At 43.1% G+C, this 18,184-nt stretch overlaps 1 protein-coding gene across 3 annotated transcripts in view; it reads right to left on the bottom strand.

Annotated features, from left to right (window-relative positions):
* Positions 1-18,184, bottom strand: part of SPTBN1 (spectrin beta, non-erythrocytic 1) — a 122,479-nt gene that overhangs the window by 32,947 nt on the left and 71,348 nt on the right. For all 3 annotated transcript variants that reach the window (XM_048935189.1, XM_048935188.1, XM_048935190.1), the window contains 14 exons: positions 16,146-16,319; positions 13,611-13,702; positions 12,359-12,439; positions 11,486-11,601; positions 10,360-10,472; positions 9,564-9,751; positions 8,450-8,567; positions 6,756-6,914; positions 5,939-6,241; positions 5,030-5,183; positions 3,680-4,550; positions 3,413-3,550; positions 2,010-2,766; positions 1,508-1,710 (listed from right to left, as the gene is read on the bottom strand). In XM_048935189.1, coding sequence (XP_048791146.1) covers positions 1,508-1,710; positions 2,010-2,766; positions 3,413-3,550; positions 3,680-4,550; positions 5,030-5,183; positions 5,939-6,241; positions 6,756-6,914; positions 8,450-8,567; positions 9,564-9,751; positions 10,360-10,472; positions 11,486-11,601; positions 12,359-12,439; positions 13,611-13,702; positions 16,146-16,319 — 3,467 coding nt within the window. The remainder of the gene's footprint in view (positions 1-1,507; positions 1,711-2,009; positions 2,767-3,412; positions 3,551-3,679; positions 4,551-5,029; positions 5,184-5,938; positions 6,242-6,755; positions 6,915-8,449; positions 8,568-9,563; positions 9,752-10,359; positions 10,473-11,485; positions 11,602-12,358; positions 12,440-13,610; positions 13,703-16,145; positions 16,320-18,184) is intronic.

Here is an 18,184-nt window from a genome sequence, read left to right as displayed (position 1 = left end):
TTGGAATTGAGGAAATGCACTGAAAACAAAAGTGAGCTTAAAAATAAAATACAGCCTCTAAGACTCAACTGCCCTTCTGAGTGGGAGCAGCACACGTGCAGCACACAGGGCAGCCCAGGTGGCTGACCAGAGTGCCACAGGGACACAGAGGAGAAGCCGTGCTGGGAAATGGGCATCAGAGCACCACAGAGACGGGCAGAAGGAGCCCCTCTACACATCTCTGCTTTAAGGAAATGGAGAACAAACAAAGGTGCTGACTGGATAAGCTCACTGTGTTCCAGTGTTGAACAAAAGGCACATGTAAGTGCTTCCTTTATCTGTGAGCATTGTCTTCCAGAAAAGGAAATTGTTATCGTCACATAAAGAGACCTGCATGTGCCTGGACTTGGGATCTAAGTGGCTGTGGATGGAAACCCAAGTAAGTGAACAAGCTCAGATCCTAGGTTGCTTTCACATCATTTCTTTTTTCTGGTCCTTGCAGATTCTGTTCAGAATCTAAAGAATCTAAAGGGAGTCAAGCTGGCTGGAGAAAGAATGAAAATGTGAGCTATCCTAGGGGTTAGGATGCCAGAGGGCTCACACAAGCTCTGGAGACAGGGACATTCACCTTTTTTTAAAGCCTTGGGCCACAGCTAAGGCAGGTACACACATGGTGTAAATGTTTACTGAAACAGGAAAGGTACAACATCTTCTGCCTGAGCTTCCTAGCTGCAGCAGGATGCAACTCTGACAGAAGGTGGTCAGTAGTATTTGACATAAAAGCTCTGCAGGAACTTACTGCTGTGTTCTGATAATCATGGCCGAAAACCACTTTGAAAGATTCCACTACTATTCAAACCAAATGAAGACAGAACTATAAATCATAGCCATCAAAACTGAACATTCGGTTCCAAAAGAAAATGAAACTCTTAAAATGTCTACAGCAGTCACACCACAGCTGAAGAGACAAAACAAAAAACCTTTTTCTAAGATGAAAGCTGCATTTGTACCAAGGCTTTCTAATCTCATTTCAGAAGGGCCAGACAACTTGGAAAACACGATTAAAGCCAAGTAGGTGGGGTTGATAAAATGCCAATTACACTTTTGAAGAGCCACGTTCCTTCCCCAGAGGAAGGACAGGGATATATTATTGTAACTGAATCAGCTAGGAGACAGCAGAGGAAATTTAAGGCTTGTAAAATCAAGTATAGCTACTGCTACAGCTTCCACTAGAGTATGAAGTCTGATAGCACTCCAAGAACTATGTGGCAACACTCCTGTAGCCAAATTCTGGGTAGTGAGCTCATTCCCTAAGTCTCTAGAAAATGGGAGAGGTAACATTTAATTAAGGTAGCCAAGCATATTTTTGGAACATTACAGTTCCTACTTCTACACGGGACAAAGAAAACAGTCTGCAACAGACATTTTCTAGCATGTCACTTTGCCTCTTGATTCCAATAAAGTACCATCTCTCAGAGAAAGGAAATGAAACACAAACAGCTACATTCTGCCATCACTCTGACCTTACCTGTCATCAATAGAGTCCACTTTCTCCTGGATTTTATCAGAGTTGATGTTCCCATCACTAACTAGCCTTCTGCCCGTCTCTACAACTGCATTGATCTTTTCTTCATTCGCATCCATGGTGGTCATGAAATCCTCCTGTTTCTTAATAGCAGCTTCTGCTCCTTCCAAGGTAGTGGGCATTTCTGTGTGTGCCAAAACATACTCCTGCGTTTAAAACACAAATCAGAGAGATAAAAGTACTGCACTCAGACTGTATTGTATACTCTGTAAATAGATTCACCACATATCAAAAGAAAGGCCTCCTAAGAACAGTTGGAAGTAAATACAAAGAGCAAATTGCAGTTAGGAAAAAAAAGATAATAATGTATCTGTTCTTAGCTCTCCTGCTGAACAATCTCGTCTGTTAGCTCCTTGCAGTACATGATGTTAACGTGTGGAAATGAGTTTGATGAGAATTCTATGACTCTATGATAAATGAAACAAAGTGGATCTCGATCGCTTACCTGGTTGTTAAGAAATGCTTCCGCTTGCTTGGTGTCTCTGAGAAAGAGCTGGTAGGCATGAGACTGGGAAAGGAGATTTTGCCTGTTCTCCCACATTTTGTGAAGCTCATTCCATCCAGTGTCCAAAGCCTGCAGGCGCTGGCGTAAGAACATGTACTGAGCATCAGTCTGCCCTTGTGTCACCATCTCACCCATGTCCCTCATCTTCTGATAGTCTTCCTCGTAGTTGTTGATTTCGTTCTTAATGTTCTCGTGTTGAGTGAGCAGCTTCTCAGCCTCTGTCAGTGTGTTCGGCATGTCTTCGGAGGCGATTGCAGTCTGCGTTCTGGATAGCCAAGACTGGAAGTCATCCAGATCTCTCAGGAACTGCTGCAGTTTGCTTGCCTCTCCAAGAGACTCCTCCCGGTTCTTCAGGGTGGTCTTCATTTCTTCCCATACATCGTTGATTTCTGCAAGCCGTGAAAGGATAGCTTGTGCCTGGTCAGGATGCTCCGATTCCAGCTTTTCTGCCTCCTTTTGCAGGTCACTGAGCTTAGCTTCAATGGCTACCAGGTCGCGTTCCATGCCCGTCAGCTTCCGCTGCAGAGCCATCACTCCAGCCAGATCGTTACCCAGATCTTGTGTGGATTCAATCACTTTGGTTTTCTCCCTGATCCAGGACTTGGTTTCATTACATTCAAGGTGGTAATTCTGGATACTTAAGGCAGAGATCAGGGCATCCTTCTTCCTGTCTACCAGTTCTCTGAACTGGCTCCATCTGAAATTTATGAGGAGAAAAAGGCAGATAAATCGAGACGTGTGTACACTAAGGGAAAAGAGTACTGGCAACATTACTGAGTGAGCACTTACTCAAATCAGCTTGTGAAGCCATGAAATAACCTAACTTATTCACGCTACTTTCAGTTCTTTCCATATTAATAGTTCTATCAAAAAAGCTATTAACAAAGCTATGGCATTTATTAGAATATGCCAAGTATCAGCAACACTGAGTCCTTCCAAGTATAACTTTTCCTTTAGTGAAAAATTGCTAGCTACCTCTGATTTTCACACTAAACACACTGTCTCAGTGGACTGTGAAGCCAGAAAATGATTTAATTTAGATAAGATGTTACGTTGGTTTCTTTTTTGTTATAACAGCCACTATGCTAAGCTTCCACCTCTCAAGTTGGGGTACTGATACAGGACCTGGTTAAAGTTAATTGCAGAACTCCACCTGCTAATCAAATACTGCAAAGACACAGCTCTCTTTGCTTTGGAAGCTTTATAGTTAAGGGTTTCTTTGAAGATACTTAAGGTAAGAATACCAGAATATATTAAAAAAAGACATATAAGAAATACAAGTGACCTCACTGTATTTTCTTCATGCAGTGTCACATTTTCCTGAGTGTTAGGCCAGCACTCACCTTGTGTTGAGCTTATCTTGCTGTGCTTTTATCTCCTTCTCACTTGGATGGCCACTGTGCATTAGCTGTCTTGCAATTTGGTTCACGACTGCAACACGGGAAGCCTGATTGTTCATTTCTGGCTCTAAGCTTTCAAATCTGGAAAAAACAAGTAAAAATCACAAAGGCATTAGAGAACTGAAGTCATAGGCAAGTTGACAAAGGTAGATGGTGCAAACAAACTTTCCATCCAGTATTCTCCAAAGTTCCTGGTAAAGCCATTCTCACCTGTGCTGGATCACTTCCAGGTCCTCCAGCTTCTCCGGGATCTGCATATTATTCAGCCACTTCTCCTTCTCATCAATCCAAAGCTCACAAGCATCTGCCTCACTGAACATCTTATAAAGAGCAAGGGTATCCTGCAAAGCCTGTTTACGCAGCCGAGTCAGCTCAGCAACCTCTTTGTATCTTTCTTCTATCCCAGACAACCTGCCTTGCACATCTGGAGAGCCGGCATGCTCCTGGGGTAGAGCCTTTGCCTGTTCATGAAGCGAGTCAATGGTTGGCCGGTAGCTTGCAATCTCTTCAGCAACATCCTTGTGTTTCTTGACCAAGGACTGAGTGGAATATTCATCATGGCCAACATCGTTGCTGGAGACAATTTTGAGGATGTCCAACATCCACGCATCAATGTCGTCAGCATCAGCCTGGAACTGGTGAAGGAGAGAGGCTTCCTCCAGACGTTTCTTCCTAATGGCAGATAACTGTTCCAAGTTAGCCCACTGCTCCCGAATGTCCTTAATTCTTTCTTTGATTTTCTCAGACCCAAAATGCTCTTCCGCAATCATGTCTTCACCTTCTTTTATCGCCTGCTGAAAGTGGCCACTGCGACCACTCATTTCATCTTCAAATGCCTTATGTTTGCTCAAGAGACGGACGACGCTGGTTAGGTCCTTCCCGTAGTCATCAGACGAAAGGATCTGCTCCTTCTCCCTGATCCAACCCTCTTCTTCAGCCATTTCCCAGAAGAATTTCCAGAGGCGCCGGGACTCCTCCAAGCGGGCCCGGCGCTCAGCTGCGAGCTGGCACAGCTCTTGGTAACAGAACTCCATGTGAGCGACGCGGTCCCTAATAACCTGCGGGTCACACGGCTTGTAACCTGTTCAGATACAGAATGTAGGTTACAACAAGGTCCCACCAATTTTCACTCTACATCTGGGACACACATGCGAGCTCTTAACTCCCGATAGCTCCATCTGCTAAGTTTACAGTAAAGAATCCACAGCTTCCTGAAGCAATGGAACTACCCAGACTTCATTTGGAACTTTGAAAGATCTAAAAGACAAAAACTTACTCAATTCCATAATTTCTTAATGTTTGTACTAGAAACACAAAATGGAATTAGTGTTACAAAGTTACAGCAGCTGCTGGTTAAAAACGTGACACTCTAGGCAAACTGAAATCTCGAGTGAGTTACCTGGCTGAATTAATCTTTGACAGGGAGAAAAGGAACAAATAATGCTGGATTTTCCTATTCAAGCTCTGAACTCAACGTAATGCGCCTTGCAGAACTAATAAGGCTCAAGGAGAACCCCATATATAATTACATCTAAGAAGGACACGTTGGCTGCTAGTTACCTTCTCCATCGGTGGCAAATTTCTGAGCAGATGCATTGACCCCTCTCACTCTCTCAGCCTGAATAGCAATGTCAGCTTCCACCAGAGCATGTTTCTGCAACAGGTCTTCCACTCCTAACAAGTGTTTGCCATAGTCTTGTGACAGCAGAAGCACCTGATCAAAATGTAAAAGGCAAGTAAAATGAGCTGAAGGCCATGAGCTATTTGTTTCTTAATTACTCCTTTGTGCTCTCTATTTTTACAATGATTTAAATCCAAAGTAACACCAGGAACACAAGCAGAATGTGACTGATGTGAATTTGAACCAACACTTCTCAAACAGTTAACAACCATGAAGAACTTGACCGTGCTCTTTAACACAGTTCTAAGTCTGAGATGAAGAAAAGCTGAGTTAGCTCAGCAGGACCAATGCAATGCACTCTGTGCAGGCACCATAAGCTGCCACTGAACTACAGACAGCTTACAAGTTCTGCAGGATGAAGGACAAGACAAAAGTTAGAATTCCTGCCTTTCTAAGGTCCCAGCAAAACACACAGGAAAATATTTCATGCTTTTTAAAGCACAGTGATGAAGAGGTGACTAGATTTCCATGTAGGCAGTGCTGAAGATATTTCATCTAACTCCCTTTCACCCTCACCCAAGCCTGACCAAAGCTTCTAGTCCTTATCACAGAGGCATGAATAAGAAAAGTGGCTTTCTATAGGAGTAAGCCTGTTCCTTTTCCTTACTGTTTTTAATCTTCACTTTCTAAAAAACATCATCATTTATAGGTAAAAGGAATTTGTTCACTGCTTATGAATTTGCACACTAAACCAGAAAGGCAAAGTGAGCATTAAAAATGTACCCAAGAAAAGACCTGTACACCTCTCTAGAATATTTATTCCATGTTCTCAGATAGATAACATCTACCTTCATCTCATCCATCCAGTCCATAATGTATAGCATTTCCTGGAAAATCTTTTGTAGGCCAAGATTCATTTCCAGCCGTTGCCTTCGTGCCCTGAGCAGCTCCAGGAGGTACTCCCACAGGCGTATAACGTTGTCCTTTCTTGCAGTGATGCGTTTGATATCATGATAATTTTCAGTCTCAAGCTCCTTCGCAACTGCAACCACAGCCTGCACTCGCTCTTCATATGCTGCAATGTCTGTTTCAATGGCCTCATGCTTTTTTGTTGCAGCCTCCACTGCTGGAAGGTCAAAGCCAAAGTTATCCTGTAACGACAGCAGTGGCATGCTCAAACTTAAGTGATTTCTGATTGTGCAGAACACACTTGTTAGCAACTGAGGATCTCAAAATGCTCTGAAAACTCTTCTGATAAAATCAGAGACATAACCTTCGGGGAAAGAATCACAGTGGCCATCAGGATCTTCTTGTTTTGTTGTTGTTGTTGTTTTAAATCCATCTCTGGTAAATAACAACAACTGGGCAAATTCCATTAAACTGACCTGAACATTCAGGTAAAAAAATCTCAACTGTGGGGGTTTATTTCTATGAGCTTCTCCTGACTACAGACTGATAGATTCCAAGACTGGTGTGTCAAATGCATTAAAGATAGGTCAGTAACATGTACTCTAAAAATACATTTGCACAGACATGCAATACATATAAATATACATAGATTCAGTAAAATGAGTGGCACAGAAGAAAAACCATCCTCTTTGCAAGAACTGTGTCCTTTAAGTACTTGGAATCATTTAAGTCACACAGACAATTTCTGAAAGGCACCTGAGAAACCAGACGTTGATTTTCACTCAGCCAAGTTTCTCTCATAGCTGCCTTGCGATCAAATCTGCGTGCAAGTTGTTCCAGTTTCTCTTGTCTGATGAGCTCATTTCGCAGTGCCAGTTCTCTTTCATGTTCAGCTTTTTCCAGTCTTTCCCAGGCCTGAAGATGTGGAGGGAAAAAAAAGTGAAAAACAAACAAACACTCGCCTCCTAAATACACATTCATACAATAAATCACGTCTGCTTCACACGAGATCAGTACTGAAGTCACTTCATCAAGTTTCACAGCATTGGCTGATTTACTTACGTGCCAGAATATCTGGTTTATATTGGCTGGCCTTACACCTTGTCTGCTAATACGGACTTAAACTTTGGTCTCCATTCATTCATTCCCTTTCTGAGCAAGAGGTATAAGCCTTATTTATCTCAGATGCATTCTCCTGAGTTCATTTGTTATTTGCCTCCACTGAGGTAAACCACCTGGCTTGAACATGTAAGAGAACAACTCTTTCAAAACCTTCTCAGTGCTATTTTCAAAGAAGGAATTCTATCTTTTTCCTTTAGGAAATGACACTTAGATATTTGTGTGCAAAATCAGTTTACAGCTCTTGTTATCGCATCCCCATTGGAGAGGAAAACAAATACCAGATTTCTTTTGCTGCATCAGAGTCCTTTTTTTCCCCCAAAGCAAGAAGTTACTCACATGCATGGCATTAATACTATAAAAACAAAGTCTTAGAAGCACATTGAAAGCCAGCTAATCACCTTTCAGATCTTCTTACAAACAACAAAAATACCCACAATTCAACATAAACTACCCCAGATTCTTCTAAATCTTAACAGATGTGAAACTGCCTGAAACTCAAAGTATTTTAGGCATTCACAGGCACAGGACTTAATGCAAACAGAGAGTCATGCAGTTTACTGCTCTCTAGGATGCAGATTGAAGCCACAGACACCCAGAACAGCTGCTCTGGGAATGCCAAACATTATCAAACACAAATAAGGAAAGCTCACAGTTTTAAGCTGTTTGTTATCCTTGATAGAGTCTGTCAGCTCTGCTGCAGTTCTGTCGGCTGCACCAGCATAAAAAAATAGCTACTTAAATCCCAAAAGAGAATCCACATGAGTCACAGTACTTCCTTTACTCTCCCATGCTGTGGACAGAAGGGCTGAGAGGCAGATAAAGGCCAGTTCTGCTCCCTGCTTGGAGCCATGGAAGGCAGAAGCATTCCATAAGCCTGAATGACACAGGCAGCCCGCTGCTGCGCTTGGCTCTGCTCGATCTCAAAAGGCCTTCTTCTTTTTGGGAGCTTTGTAAGGACACACGTCATCAAAACTAAATGAGGAAGGATGCAATACCTAGATATTGCTGCTACTTTCTGCTGATTAATAGCCAGGACCCCAGAGGAACAAGAGCTACTACATCCATAACGGACTGCTCGGAACTACTGCGCGCTTTTCTCCATGAGGAAGAGCTTAGAAATACTGAAGCCATCCAGGGACTCAGCTCCTATCAGTGAGTTTCAGATACAGGAAAAGATCCCCCCACCTGTCCCATCCCTTACAGTCCCTACGTGAGCCCTGGAGACAGCAGATATTATCTTCACACTGTCCCAGTATGCAAAGCCTGCAGAGACAGACACTGAAAAGAAAAACCAACTGAGTCGCAATGGATGGGCTGCCTCAGTTTACCTTGTTTATGTCAGAGATGAGTTTGCCCTCCCTTGGCATGTAGACTTTCTGATTGTTGGCTCTCATTTTGCTTTGGATGGTAAAAAGCAGCACTTCCAGGTTTCCTTTTTCTGTAAACCTGAACAAAATTTTCCAAAGGAATAGTGTTACAATAAAGCTTTCATGGCTACCAAGGCATTATCAAGCACTTCCTTAAAATATTGACATGAATGGAGTACTCAGATAAACACCTGAATCTTGTGTGAAAGCCCTCACCCCTGCAATCAGCTGGGTCAAGCAGAAACAAACACACTCCTTCACAGGAGTCAGCTGTCTGTCTGTTTAGATTTAAACCTCTTTGAGGCACAGAAGGCTGCATATTTTCTTACTCTATTACGTGCACTCTCCTATTTTATCACCCCAAGAAACTGAAGTTTTGTTTAGAGCCCACTGCACTCCATAAACTCTTCCCACTCTCTTTCCTGAGTTGTATGCCTGGGAAACAAACAAACTGCATAGGCACTGGGGAATAGGCTGCAATCTAGAGGATGTCTGTAATGTTTTTGATTGTAATTATTATCCATTAAAACTTATATTAGACAAAAATACTAAACAGATGTAATAACGTAATGCTAAAATAAACTCTCCAGAAATAAACTGCATGGCTTTGGTTGTATCATTTTTAGCAAGATAGCTATGTTTTACGAAGCCAGACACACTTCCTCTTGATTACAGAAAAACAGTAAGAGCCTTTTAAGAGCTGTATCTTGGTATTATATGCTGCTATGGTGATATTACCATACCAATATGGTATACTATTACTGCTTGCATTACAAGACAGGCACCTCTGTGAAGTGATAGCTTCCAGTACCATGAGATCCTGCAAACAGCACACTTGTTTTCAATTATTATTATTGCTATTGTTAGTGCTACATGCGTATCAAATAGCATAAAACAAATAGAATCCAAGTAACAATGGTCAGTGCCCATTAGAAATGTGATATCTAGTAATGCTCAGAAAAACAAACTGCTAGGCCAAGATTAAAATCACTTCTATGCGTTTGTATTTTCTTTACATCAACAACTGCCCGAACAAAACAAGACTGCTGTTTTTTTAAGCTAAGATGAAGATTACTTGGGTGGTTTCTCTACTGTGCGGTAGGTGTTGAACGCCTGCAGCTGCTGCTGCACACCAACGAGGGAGTTGGCAAATTTGCGGTTGTTGAGGATGATAATGGTTTGCTCAATCCACTCCAGAAGGTCAGAAGCCAGCGATTCATATTTTTCAATCATTTTCTCTGTTTCAATGGCGTTGTCGAGCACCTGCAACAAGCAGCACAAAATAAGATGAGTAACAAGGGCAGCACAGTGCGGAGTCATCCAAATCCAGCACGCTACTCAAAGAATCAGGGCGCTCACCCTGAGCACCACAGCGCCTGTGTTCCCTGAGGTACAAGGGCTTTGCATTTTTTGGTGCTGAATTCCCATGATCCCAAGGCAAAAGAGGGGCAGAGCAGAAGCTTACAACAGGATTCACATCCAGTCTGCCAGCTGTGAAGATGGGGGCAGCTTTGCCAAAGGGCAGAGAACAACAGCATGTTTTTTCAATGAGAGACTTTTCTGGGCTTCAGAAGAGACAGAAGACCCAGAGGGTGAGGAGCAGCTAATGGGAAAGGCAAAGCAGCAGTGATGCAAAATTAACAAGCAAAAATAAAACACCAGCCAAACGTTTTCTAATGAGAGGCAGCTGGAAATTAAGTACTCCTCGTGGTCAGATGGGAATATTTAACATTCAAAATGCATTTCAAAAGCAAAACTAAGAACTACCACACAGTGGACTCTCTAAGGTTTAACACTCAAGAGGGAAAAAAGCCCTAAAATCAGAAAGATTTAAACTGCTTTGCAATAACTTATAACTTCAATTTGCAAACCTTTCCAATGCGTTTTCCTTCAACAGCTAAAGCTTTCATTTTGGAGAAGTAGTGATAATATGTCACCACGTAGGTGATGATTGACTTCTCATCGGGATGATCAACACTGATATCTGCAAAGCAAACGACAGTTGTCTTAGCACAGTGGGAGCGCATGGACTAGAACAACAAAGCTAATAATCCAACAAGAATGGGTTGGAGAGTCAGAGAGATGGGTTCAGTGGCAGTTCAAGTCCTAAGATTTATGTCCTGATCAGAAACATTCAGCAGCTTTGGACTGGTTCTGGATTACCCAATGCTGTACACTCTGTCACTAAGAAGTTTTCCTCTATCCACCTCAGTGCAGACCACGGCTAAAGCTGGGGCTGGAGATCTTTGGGCTTTAGCATCTGGTCCATGATTTTGACACAGACTGCACGGCTGAACAACCTCCCCAGTGTCCACGTGAGGCAGCAGACCTATTGCTGACTGACATCTTCAATGCTCTATCACTATGTGGAGAAATGCAAAACAAATGGCATGTCTGTCCAGGCAAACCTTCTGAGATACACAGATGGAAAACAAATCGTTTTTTTTCTGTAGCAATTATGAGGCACTGGAAAACAAGCAAGAAGAAACTTGCCCAGATTCATGGCCCCTATTTATTTGCCCTGTGACAGAAAAATTTTGTCCTGGAGTTGTGAGCATTCCTTCCGATGCACATGAGTGCACAGCCTCACAAATGCTTGAGATAAATCTTACCAAGAGACTGAAAGAAATGGCTCACTACGGGGTGAAATCCATGTTAGTCATCTTCTGGTTCAGGATGAGAAACAAAAACATTTTTTTCAGAGCACACCTCTGAGGATGCCTCTAATTGGAATGATTTTATGTATACATGGCCAGTCCAGAGATCTTGTCAGATGGGGGAATATAAATTCTGAATTTAGGGCTGTTTTGGTTCCACTGCTCAGTCCTCTGCAGGAGACATATTGCACTCTCTCCTTCCCTCTCTGGCTGTATCGCTGAGTGAGTCAGCAGCATCCTGCTAGCTGCTCTTCAAGGCAAAAAGCGATCCCAAAACAGCATCCTCTGACAAGGTGGGAGAATAGAGCCCACAAAGCGTTAAAACTGCAGGAATTCTTACCCTCAGGGTCCAGGAGCTTAGTAAGACCAAGGTGTTGCTCAGCAAGGTTAAAAGCATTCTGCAGATTGTAGTGTGCATTTGATTTCTTCAGCTTGTCAAAATCAATCAGATCAGGCCTAGACAGGATGAAAAATTCTTTAGATTTGCCAAAGCACAGCATTTCCACCCTCAATGAACAAATGACATAGAACGTGCCATCCCTAGAAAACCTGGCCTCTCATGCTGCCAAGGTTTCACTTGCCCAGTACCTCTATGCATTTCAGTGTGAGAATTAAAAGAATGAAGTAACACCTAGCAGTTAGCAGGGCAGCAGAACCTAGTGCATGACAAAAAATAACGACAGTTTACCAGGGACAAAGGCAAGTGGAAGTCAGTCTCTCCTCCTGACAAGGTGAGCATGTAAGCCATCCCACTGACACCACCCGAGCTCACCAATGAGTGGCACTGAATTTCTGTCCAACTTTAGCACCAGATTCTATAATCGCTGCCCAGTAACTTTTTTCCTCTTCAGGCTGCCACTGCATTCCACTCTCCTGGCCTGTGAATTCAGAACTCGTAACTGGCCACACAGTAAGGTATAAAGACTTCTCCTCCAGTGAGTCAGTCACAGAACCAAACAACAGTGTGTATATTTTATTCTCTTGAAAGAAACAAAATGCAGCTCGTGGTATGAGAAGCTGTTGCCCAGATGAGCTCACAGCAAACACAAGAGTGAAAAAGTGAAAGGCGAGTTGCTGTAAAACTCTCAAGTAATTCTTCAACTTCCTTCTCTCCACAGGTTCTAAAATCAAGCTGCACGGTAACTTCAAAACACCATGCACTCTTCAGCAGTCCAAGCTTTCAAAACCCACCAGGACATCTCCCCACACATACCTGTGCTTGTGTATCAGTGCATTGAAAGCCATCCCGTCCCTCCAGCTTGTCGTGAAGTTGTGGATGTTGACGTTGGGGTAACTGCCAGAACAAAGAGAACACAATGAATAGCTCTGTGCAACCTGTTGCTGAGGGCTGCTGGCAGGAGTGATGTGTTTGTTGTAAAGATAATGGTGTGCCATTCCTTCCCTCGATGGACAATCTATCATCACAACTGTTTTCTAATCAGACACTACAAGTAAGAGCATCTTATTTACTGCCCAGAGGAATTTATATGCATGTGGCTAAATTGTAAATTCAGAGAACATGAAGCCAGCTTACCACTGGTTTATTTTTCTTACAGCTCTCAAAATGAAATCTGTGTCATGAATTTTGGGTCCCCACCTTCTAGTTCACAGTCAAAGATTCGACCAGGACAAGAGACAAACCTCTACCTTTGCTGATACCCACCATGATAGGTGGATCCCACTACATTTGAGTAAATGTGAACAGAAAAAGCATTATGCCTGGAGGGCAAAAATACTTTTGGAAGGCCAGAATACATGTTTCAGCACACTTGAGACACATCCATATCTTATGCCATTGAACAAGAAGTAATTTTATTTTTGAGCATTGAAAAATCAAAAAAAAAAAAGCTTTAAGAGGCAACAGAGCTGAGAGCAGCTTCTTATGCTCAGAAAAACCTAATCAATCAATATACACAGACACAGACTGAACACAGAAATTATCAGCTTGCCTGCAGCCTGCTCACGCTGTAATCAAAAGGGAAAGTTAGACTAATTCCACAGAACAGTTCTGTTCTTTCTAGATATTTCACAGACTACACGTGAAAAGCAGGAAACCCAGTACACATCAACTTCACTTTCACTCTGATTGTAAAAATCCAGTTATAAACAAATGGCACATCATTCTTTACCAGGGACTCAACTACTGCATCATTAAGGGCACTGTAGGCTGGGGAACAGTTGATGCCTCCATATCATTATACGTGCAAAAAGAAAATGATGGCAGCAAAAACCTTGACATCATTATTTCTTCAAAGTAGGAGGGTCAGCATTTACTATATACTTATTTGTGTTTATCACACAGAATTAACCTAATAAATCAGAATTTTCTGACTTGTAAACATCAGTGCACTTTCCCAGTTCAAATCCACTTAAGGAGATGTATGTATTTGCCCATTTAAAATGATTTCAATGAAAACTCAAAACGTTGTAGGAGCTTTAGAGATAATCACTTAATCCACACTCACCCAGCTGTCTTCATCTGGCACCACAAAAGCAGTGCATCCTTAGCAGATTTCTTCTCCTTGTTGTCCTCAGTTTCAACACTGATATCTTGGATCTGAAATTAATAAAGACGTTTTAAAGCTTTTCTTTGAGAAAACACATTTTTCTCTTTCTTAAAAATGATGAAGGACATTGTATCATAACGTAAGTAGCAAAGGAAATCTATGATGACCCAAAGAGCACATTAAAAGAATGTGCAGGCTCTTCCTTGTTTAAGAATATTCAGTGAAAGCTTCATATGCCCTTTACTGGAACATTACTGGGTTTTTTTTTGGTCTATAGTTTGAACTTCAGCAGAAAATATTTCCAATTGCCAAGGCAAACCCTGTTCTACATGGCACCATAGTTTTACCCTGCAAACTGGAATACTGTGATTGAGGGCTACAAGCTGTTTAGAAGGGATAAGTAGGGCAGGAGGGGTTGGGGAATTGCATTCTGTATTAAGAAGCAGATGCACTGAAAAAAGCTGTCTCCAAAATACAGCCATGATCAGGTTGAGAGCTGTGGGTGAAAATTAGGGACCAGACCAGTAAAGGACACCTGGTGGCTGGGGAATGATACAGGCAACCTGACCAAGGGAAGGCTGCTGGCAAGTGCTCCTTGCTTCAGCTATAAGAAGCATCACACTCACAGGCTCTCATCCTGATGAGGGATTTCAACCACCCAGATGTCTGCTGGGAAAGCAGCACCGTGAGCTGCAAGCTATCCAGGAGACTCCTGCAGTGTGCCAAAGATAAATTCTCGGTGCAGGTGGTGGAAAAGAGGTGTTCTAGACCTTGTTCTTATGAACAAAGACTGACAGGTTGGGGATACAAAAGCCAGGGGCAGCCTTGGATGCAGAAATCATGAGATAGTGGAGTTCAGGGTCTTGTATGCAAGAAAAAGGACAATAAGGACTGCAAGCCTGGACCTCAGGGGAAGTCTACTTTGATCTCTTCAAGGACCTGTCTGGATGTATCCCATGGGTTAGAGTAATGGAAGGTAAGAGGGCCCAAGAGAGTTGGTTGATATTCAATTACCACCTCCTCCAAGCTCAAGATCACTGCATCCCTAAGAGAAAGAAATCAGGCATGTGTCAGGAGATCTGCATGGATGAGCAAGGAGATCATGGAAAAACTCAAACACCAGTGTTTGCACAATGTGGAAAAAGGATCTGGACACTTGCAAGGAATACGGGAATAGCGTCCATCCGAAGCAACGTAGCAACTAGATATCTCAGATGGTAGGCTGTGTCTCAATTACTTTAAAGGAGGGAAAAACATTTATATGGCCAAACATATCTGATGTTATGGATGTGATTTACTGTTTTTTAAAAAAATGTATCGTAGCTCCTGTGAAGCCCCATTGCAGCCGCTGAAAGTTAGGCAGACATCTTAACATTTAGAAAAAACCTGAGAAACCTTAAAATAAAGAGCTTGTATTTGTTTACTATAGGTTTCTGCAAAAGGATTTTCCAGCCTTTCCTGACAGAAAGCAAAGAGAAATATGCAACTTGCAGGAAAGCAAGAAATCACTGCCTTCAGCTGAGAGGCTAAACGATTCCTGCAGGCACCCTTCATATGCTCCAGTGCAAAGTCAGACAAGTTAATGACAATCACCACAAGAGATGAGAGTGGCATTTCCTCCTAAATAACATATATGTGTGTATATCCTGGGTGCATCAAGAGAAGCGTGACCAGCAGGTCGAGGGAGGTGATTCTGCCCCTCTGCTCTGCTCTCCTGAGACCCCACCTGGAGCACTGCGTCCAGTTCTGGAGCCCCAGTGCAAGAAAGACATGGAATTGTTGGAGCAGGTCCAGAGGAGAGCCACAAAGATGATCAGAGGGCTGGAGCACCTCCCTGGGGCTCTCCAGCCTGGAGAAGAGAAAGAGGAGACCTTACGGAGGCCTGCCAGTACCTGAAAGGGGTCTACAGGAAATTGGGAGAGACTTTCTATAAGGGCAAGTAGTGGCAGGATGAGAGGAAATGGTTTTACACTGGAATGGGGCAGATTTAGACCAGATATTAGGAAGAAATTCTTTACTGTGATGGTGGTGAGACACTGAACAGGCTGCCCAGTGATGCTGTGAATGTCCCCTTCCTGGATGCATTCAAGGCCAGGCTGGATGGGGTTGCAGTCTAGAGAGAGGTGTCCCTGCCTGTAGCAGGGGGTTGGAACTACATGGTCTTAAAGGACTCTTCTAACCCAAACCATTCTATGATTCTATATACCTGTGACAGGAGCTTCATATTTGTTAGAAGTTAAAAAATAAAAAGTATAACCCTCTGCACAGGAAATCTCTGACCTAATTCTCACTGATTGCCACAGAAGATCTTGAAGTTACACTCTCTCCCCTCAGCTCTGGAGCATGCCTCATCAGATGCCAAGCATCTTTACCTCCTATCATGTTGAAGGGTTTAGGAATGCTCCAATCTTAAAAAGCAAGATAAAACCGACTACAAGTAAGTATGGAAAACTCAAACATGTACAGGTATGCATGTAATGCATGCATCCTCACCTGGAATCTCAGGATAATAGTCCAAATAAGGCCAAGTGTCAGTCTGTGATTCCCATCCACAATATCATGAGATCCCATGTTTTCCAGGTGCACTCGTTGCTCTTTCAGGAACTGCAGGGCTTTATCAACATTCTCCAAGCAATGGATGCGCATCCTTCCTTTAGTTGGTTTGGGCTAGAAGGTACAAAGGAGAAGAAAAGCATGTATTACTGTTCATTAAAAAAAAACAAAAAGCATGGTAACTTCAGTCCAATAAGCTGAGTCGTCCACGAAGCCCAATGCCGGCCACCAACACTGAATCATAGAATCATAGAATCATAGAAATCACCAAGGTTGGAAAAGACCTAAAAGATCATGCAGTCCAACCGTTCACCTATTCCCAGTAGCTCCCACTAAACCATGTCCCTCAACACAACATCCAGCCTTTCCTTGAACACCCCCAGGCTCGGTGACTCCACCACCTCCCTGGGCATCCATTCCAGTGCCTGACCACCCTTTCTGAGAAGTAATACTTCCTCGTGTCCAGCCTGAATCTCCCCTGCCGTAGCTTGAAGCCATTCCCTCTGGTCCTATCACACTAACACTGCATGCACTTGTCTTGCATATTCGACCACCAGTGTACATCTCAAGGATAATGGCAGCACATGTCAAATCTGCTAACCTGGGACTGCTAACATCCCAGACCTCTGCCACATACACTAGGCCACCAATTTCCTTTTGTTTCTGAAATGTTTTACTTGCTTCCTTCCTTCATGTTTTCTACCTAGGCGCTTCAGCAACTCGCTCGCTACCTGGAAGATTTGTTTGCTTGTTTTTTTTAAGTTCACACCACATTGATTACATTTTCCTAAGCTGCTCTTTTCTCCAGTACAAGCTCTTCCATACTGAAAAGGACAGCTCTACAAAGATACACAACTAACCGACAGCTGACAGGTAACAAACACTCCAGAGAGGATCTGTAAATACAGATGCAGATCTCTGAAAAGTCAACTCCAGTTTGGATGGTTGCTAGTCAATAAAACACCCTCAGAAAGAAAAGTGATTTTTTTTGTCAGCTCAAGTAGATAAGCAGTGTGAAACTAACATTCAAACTTTATTCCAAATGACTCCTTTTGGGAGGAACTGCCACACCAAAGTAACACCATTTTATGAAGGCCCAGTGCAAATGAAAAAAGCCATGAGTGTGCTAGCAGCGTGCAAAAATCAGCTGTAAAACTGAAGAAAACTGAAGCAAATTTGTTCTGCAGATAGGGGTTACAGATGAATAGCTTGTTCTGTGTTCACTGAGAAGTGGCCAGAGATAAAAGACAAACTACTAACTGACACAATTTCTTTGTTTTCTGCAATGAATGTAGTTAACTGGCTGTGGAAACAGTTCAGGCAAAATCCTCCTTTCAGACTGCATTCAAGGGGAAGCGTTTCAGCCAGAGCTCAATTATGTCCCCTAGAAACAGCAGCTGAAGTAGCAGCACATCACAAGAAATGCTCGCTAGCAAGGCGCTGCTCTGGACAAGTAAACTCCAGAGCAACCATCAACTTTCAGTTGGCACTGATCTCTTCCAGAGGCTGGAGAACAGAGTAGAGAAAGTCGGATCTCAGGTCAAGGAAGGGAGCAGTTCCACGAACCCAATACTGCTTTTGGGTGCAACAGTCCCTTGGAGGAGGCTCTCAGTGGAGATGATGCTGGATCCATTCACCTGCTGGCACCACCAAATCAGGTTTAATGGACTCCTGCAGGTTGCACTGGGGAGAGGGAGCTGAGGGAGCAGCAGGAGCACCAGGCATAGGGAAGTATGGCTGCACTCAGTAGCAGGTTGGCCCACACTGTACCTGCTGCCACACTGGAGTGCCCCCATCAGCCACTGTAACTCACGCTCACTTCTAACAATATGAAATTTAACAGGAGCAAGTGCCAGATCGTATACCTGGGACAAGGCAAACCTGGCTATACACACAGACTGGGGGACAAGGGGCTGGGGAGAAGCCCCATGGAAAGGGATCTGGGGGTTCTGGCTGGCAGCAAGTTGAACCTGAGCCAG

Source organism: Lagopus muta, chromosome 2 (assembly GCF_023343835.1).
Source record: "Lagopus muta isolate bLagMut1 chromosome 2, bLagMut1 primary, whole genome shotgun sequence".
In the NCBI taxonomy this organism is placed as follows: Eukaryota; Metazoa; Chordata; class Aves; order Galliformes; family Phasianidae; genus Lagopus; species Lagopus muta.
This window is presented reverse-complemented; position numbering and strand designations above follow the sequence as displayed.